Source organism: Pogona vitticeps, chromosome 3 (genome assembly GCF_051106095.1).
Source record: "Pogona vitticeps strain Pit_001003342236 chromosome 3, PviZW2.1, whole genome shotgun sequence".
Lineage (NCBI taxonomy): Eukaryota > Metazoa > Chordata > Lepidosauria > Squamata > Agamidae > Pogona > Pogona vitticeps.
The window spans coordinates 187,533,545-187,539,668 of NC_135785.1; the positions used below are offsets into that span (position 1 = coordinate 187,533,545).

The 6,124-nt window shown below is 38.3% G+C and overlaps 1 protein-coding gene across 2 annotated transcripts in view; it reads left to right on the forward strand.

Annotated features, from left to right (window-relative positions):
- SMS (spermine synthase) overlaps positions 1-5,889 on the forward strand; it is a 40,955-nt gene extending 35,066 nt beyond the window's left edge. For both annotated transcript variants that reach the window (XM_078390442.1, XM_078390443.1), the window contains exons 10-11: positions 2,948-3,063; positions 3,593-5,889. In XM_078390442.1, coding sequence (XP_078246568.1) covers positions 2,948-3,063; positions 3,593-3,632 — 156 coding nt within the window. In that variant the 3' untranslated portion in view covers positions 3,633-5,889. The remainder of the gene's footprint in view (positions 1-2,947; positions 3,064-3,592) is intronic.
- Positions 5,890-6,124: the final 235 nt, after the last annotated feature.

The window sequence follows — 6,124 nt, forward strand, 5'->3', positions numbered from 1 at the left end:
GGCCATCACAAGATGGTCCCTATGGGGAAAAATCGCTTTGCGTTGATCGCGGGGAAGCGATCATGGCAAAGCGACCCTTTTTAAACAACTGATCAGCGGTTTCAAAATGGCCGCCGGAAGAACAAAATGGCCACCCACTGTGTGTCCTTGCTTTAGAGGCACCGAAAATGGCCGCCCCTATGGTGGATCTTCGCATAAGGTTAGTTTTGAAGCTCATAGGAACGCATTAAACGCGTTTAATGTGTTTCTGTGGGCTTTTAAAAATCGCTTGGTGATTAAATCGCTTAGCAGCGTTTTTCCTGGAACGGATTAACGTCGCTAAGCGAGGCACCACTGTATTTTAAATCTTTAAAACACACTTTAAAATACCTTATGTCCAAGAGGGATTAATTTTAGTCATTAAAAACTTGCATAAAGAGACAGGTCTTTAATTGTCTCCAGAATGGTGAAAGGGGGTGGGGCAATTAACTTTCTGTGAGAAATCATTCCATAATGTGGGAGCAGCTACAGAGAAGGGCCATTCAGGTCTTATCAAAGAGACCTGTGATGCCAGTCGGACTGAGAGAAGGGCCTCCTCTGAAAATCTTAGGAGCCAGAAAGGCTTATTTGGGGCATTATGGTCCTTCAAACAGCTTGGACCCAAATCATGATGGGTATTATAGTCCTAACCAGCACTCTGAATTTGGCCCGGAAAAAGACTATTAGCCAGTGCAACTGTTGTAGCAGGGGATTTATATGCTCCCTATAACTGGTCTTGGTTACCACTCTGGCTGCTACCTTTTGAACATTTTTGAACCATCTTCAAAGGCAGCCCCGTGTAGAGTGTGTTAGTAGTCCAAGTGAGATGTAACGAAGGTATGTATATCACTGTAACTAAATCAGACATTTCAAGGAACTAGTTGGCACACTAGTTTTAATTGTGTAAAGGCAGTTACCACTGACACTTGGGCATATAGACTCAGGGATGTAATGCAAAACATCTGGAAGGCCAAAGGTTTTCCACACTATCTGTAACAATTAGAAATTCCATTTAATTAAGCATTTAATTCTGCATATAATACTTCTAAAGATTTAGTAGTATGTATACAATAAATACAGTACATTTGTTGCATCCTGTAAGCAAAATGCCATTGAGACTAATCTGTTAAACCACCGACTATAATTAATTAATGTTTTTCTATCTCAGTATGTAGAATCTGGGTAATGTTTTAGTGGACTTCTAAAACTTACGTAAGGCACTTTTGTTGGACTTGCTTAAAAAAAGCATCCTCATGTAAATTTTATAAACTGGAATATAAGTCTTTTTTCTGATGTCATCAGTCAGAAAAGTTACTGGGTTGATTAATGCAGATGTTGCATGCCATTTCTTAATAGTTTTTGTTGTCAAAACTCACAATTTACTTGCCACTGTCTGTCCTACAATTATTTCTCATTTATGAAAATTGTGATGAGAGCTAGGATCCCAAAGATGACAGTCGAGAAAGTTAGACTGCAGATTACCTTCATTATATAGATTTGGTCATGTCATTAAACTACTTTTGATACTGGCAGGATGTCCCATAAATTACCTAGTGCTGTTTTCTATTTGTGATCTCTAAATTACACACATTTATGTACTGTCCCATTCAATTTGATGCTGACAAAATTATATGCCTTGTAGAAGGCAGCAGAACCAAATAACCCTACAAGATTGTGGATAATAATAGATTACGAAACAAGTTTTATATACTCAACTTTCTTACAGTAATTTTCCCTTGCCATTTCATGATGGCTCTGATATGCTTAACATTAATTTCATTTCTGAAAAATGTAATTCTCCCCTCCACACCATTATTTATTTTCATTTTAACATTAACAAAAGCGTGAAATAATGGCTGACATTCTGTTGTGCGCTTACACAGAAGGCGTAATGTTTACTGTCATTTAAAAAGTCTCCATGCATATTGCCTGTTAACGTGCTCAGTCGCATAATTCAGTGTGCAACAGATAAAGTTTATGGAGATTTTTTAACTTCCAGCAATTCACCTCTAAATGTTATAACCTGCATATTACACAACAGGATTTCAGCCAATATATTTTTAAATGAGTGGTAGAAAATTAATAGCAACAGACAACATACGAATTTTTTTCAACTTGATTAGCTGCCATCCATCTTCCACGCATTGTTTTAATTTCTGTATTCCCTATATGAATGTGTTGCATTCACTGTTCATATAATATTTTGTATTACGTTTGTTTATGGTCCTACCCTGGAATCCTTTTGTGTATTTAGATTATATTTCCATTCTCCCCCTCCAATGCTTTTCACTTATTTGTAGGGAATTGGGTTAAAATTAATAGTACATATTTTGTGAAGTATCCAGAAGTACACATCTAATGGCAGATTCTAGCAGAAGCAAGAGGAGAGCAATCTTCATTGTAGCCTACCATAAGCTCCTGAAAGTGGTTCAGGGAAGCCTTCTGCAGCTGGGCTTCTGGCACCAATGGAAAGCTGCAGTTGGGATTCATTAAGCCTGAAGGTTCCATGAGACTCTTTGTTGCTTTGCTAACGGCACGCTTAACACGGCTGCTCCCCTAAAGTACCATTATTGTGCCTATGACTATTCATTCTATCTTCTTGGCGTGTTCCGTTTCTTGACAGCTGTGAGATATTTAATTTTGATGTTAAATAAATTGGAACTTAGATGAGCTGGGAGTAAACATGCTTAGAATTACATCACAAAATCCTCTCTGCCTTAAATTTTGAATTTTTTTTTAGTTTGTGAATTATGACATTTGTCTCAAAGTGTTCACATACTTTCTTAATAGCTGTTGTAAACATGTTTTCAGGATTCTAACAACTTGCTTCACAGATAGGAACTTCTATCCATTTTGATGGATGTGTCCCATCGCGTGCCCCCACCCCGTAATTGATACATGTGTTACATTTTCTCCTAATATCTTGCAGGGAAATTGTGTCAATCTGACTGAAGCCTTGACTCTGTACGAAGAACAGCTTGGCAGGCTTTACTGTCCTGTGGAATTCTCAAAGGAAGTTGTATGTGTCCCTTCATACATGGAACTGTATCCTTAGTTAAGAAATCATGTCACTTAATAAGCAGACATCGCTTAAGCCAATGAAATCAATAGTGAGTATGAAAAAAAAAGAGATTCAGCTGCTCTTACTCTTAATTCTAAAACATTGCAGAATTGATACTAGCTTTAGAAATTGTGAGCCATTATGTTGCTTTTACTAATTGCCTATTTTCCATTCTAGTAGCATAATCTTTAATGGCAACGTATAAATTACTTAGGCAGGTAGTTTAAACAAAATAGTAAGCATCCTAATGAAACATCAGGAAATTCTCCACCAATTTTCCATGAAGAAGTAATAAACACATTTGAAAGGTTTTTGCAACTTCCAATTTGAGAATTGCAGTTAAAAGAAAAAGAAAATGATGTAGGCGACTTGGAAAGGATTAGTAAAAAATTATATATTTGTGTTAAGAAAGGCATGCAGTTTTGTTTTGAAATGTGTTTTCTTCCTGGTGTTTGGAAATGTAACTGCAATAATGTGCAAAATATTTATTGGATTCCTTAACAGTTTTCTTAGATGGGTATTTTATAGTATTTGGAAGAAGTCTGAGGTTTGAAGCTCATGGTCCACTGGCCACACATGCCACATGAAGCGTGCAAGCTTGCCACATGTTTTGTCTTGGCATCTTGAATCTTTAAATTATATGCTGTAGATGATCCTGAAACATAGTCATGCAATTGATTTGTGAATTCTTTAAAATGTTTTTTTAATTATTATTTTAATTTAAAAGCAAATGGAAAATGTATATTTTGATGAGCTATGGTATTTTTTTTGAACGTCAACTTAGATTACTTAGCAGCGAGGCTATAGCTGCTGAATGCACTGAACCTTTAAAATGTGATCATTTTTTATTTTTATTTAGATTTTTGAATGCCAGTTTTAAAAGATAAATTTAGCATGTAAGTGTGGTCCTATTATTATTTTTCTTTCTTTGGACATTATAGTTTTTTTCTTTCCTTTGGACAGTGCTCCATCAAGTAGTTGTGGTGCTTTAAAAAGATAGGTGGTTCTTTTTTAATGATCAATGTGCTTCCATTAGAGAAAATAAGGGCAGACTTTTTCAAAAGTTGTCCTCTAGTCTAGCCCATGATAATGTCAAACAGTTACTGTGACATACAGTTACAGTTACATACTTCCATGTCATTTTATGAATTTTTATTCTAATCTCATATGTTGAGATCAGGTGTTTAATTTTCAGTAATACCTTGCAAACTGCCTGCAGCCTTTCAGCCCTGTTTTGTCCCCCCCCCCCCCCCCCCCGGATACTTGTTGCTCTAGAACTGGTGGCCACCGCCATGCTGGCAGAACTACAACAGCTTCCTTCTTTCTCTTTCTGTCTCTTCCAGAGGAGATGTAGATAGATGCCCTGCCATGTCTTACAGGAGACGCTGGTGCAGGAAGATGCTCTAGACCAGTGGTTCTTAACCTTTGTTACTCAGATGCTTTTGAACTGCAACTCCCAGAAACCCCAGTCAGCACAGTTGGTGGTGAAGGCTTCTGGGAGTTGCAGTCCAAAAACACCTGAGTAACCCAAGGTTAAGAACCAGTGCTCTAGACCTTCTCTACCATAGAGCACTGCTATACTGCCTGCTAAATTTTGGTGACAGCTGGGTTAATAGCTGCTAAATTGCAGTAGTGGCAAGCATGGTAGCAATTGGAGGTTTCTAGTAGAGACCAAGATGACTCCCTGACCCCCACATGTTCCTCATACCTGTGATAGTTAAACAGCTAAGCTCAACTGTGTTTAGAATAAAAGTTCATCACAATCAAATGACGGAGAGGTCACTATGTCACATTGGTATTGGCATACATTGGGCATAGACACTGGTTATCAAGGGAGAGAGCTAATAGAGATTTTGTTCATCCCCTGTATTTTTACTCTACGGACCAGGGCTGGAGAATTTATGGCCCTCCAGATGTTGGTCTGCTGCTCCCGTCACCTTGGCGATACTGCCTAGGACTGAAGACTGCTGGAGTCAGGTAGCATGTGGAGGGTTGTAGTTCTCTTCCCATGGACTTTTCAACAGAGAAAGTGAAAGAGTCTCATCATGTTCCCATCTGCAATCAATTTACAGACTCATACATGCTTAGCACAATGTCATTCATCAGATCAGCTCATCCCTCTTATATTTATTTTTAATTAGGAAGGAGTGTTACATTAAACCAATACTATCAGCACTATAAACTTCAAAACTCTGGACTTTGCTCTCAACAAACCTGTGAGTTTATTATGAGACACTGCAATGTAATTCTTCCTGATGGTTATATATTTCTTCAGCTTTCGTGCCACTGTTCCTAGAGCATGAAGTGTTACTGAAAAGGGAAAATTAGAAAAGTTGCCTAGGCTGCAGTGTGCTACAAACTTCTCCATACTCATCCATATGAGGGAAGTTGAGTTCAAGAACAGAGGACACATCCCATTCATTTCAGTGGGTCCCGTACAGGGAAAATTTATGATAGATTATGCCGCTAAGAATATTGTGCATCTTGTATTTATATTTTGTGCATGTCTGTAAGGAGGTGTTTATTACACTCAGCTCATTCCAGCCAAATGGATATGACTGACCCTAAAGCATCACTCGCTCATAAACTGTAGTTGCATATGCATGTGAAAATATCTCTTAGAGTATTGTTTTTGTACTCCCCCCCCCTTTGCTTCTGCACTTGGTGTGAAATTCTATTTTTGTAAAATCTTTCTGTGTATTGATTGATCATAACTTTGCTGTAAGCAAATCTTTAAAATAGCTCAGAAGTGCATCTTTATTGTATAGTTTGTGGAGAGAGAGAATTAAACTACCATCTTTTTCTTGCCAGTTTAAGATCCTTCAATACTACTTCTCCCCCTATGTTCCAGGGTCCGCTGCATAGTGCAGCCACCCACTCACCCTAAAAACCAGCTCTCAATGGCTGGGAGACTTCTGGACTTGGTTTTCAGGTGATACTGGGGGCTGAGGGGGTGGGCAGAGAAAAAAAATGCTCTGTGTGCCAGTACAACATTGGATTTAGGCTGCTATTATAATGTGAGTCTGTTCCCTTTCTCCCCGCTCC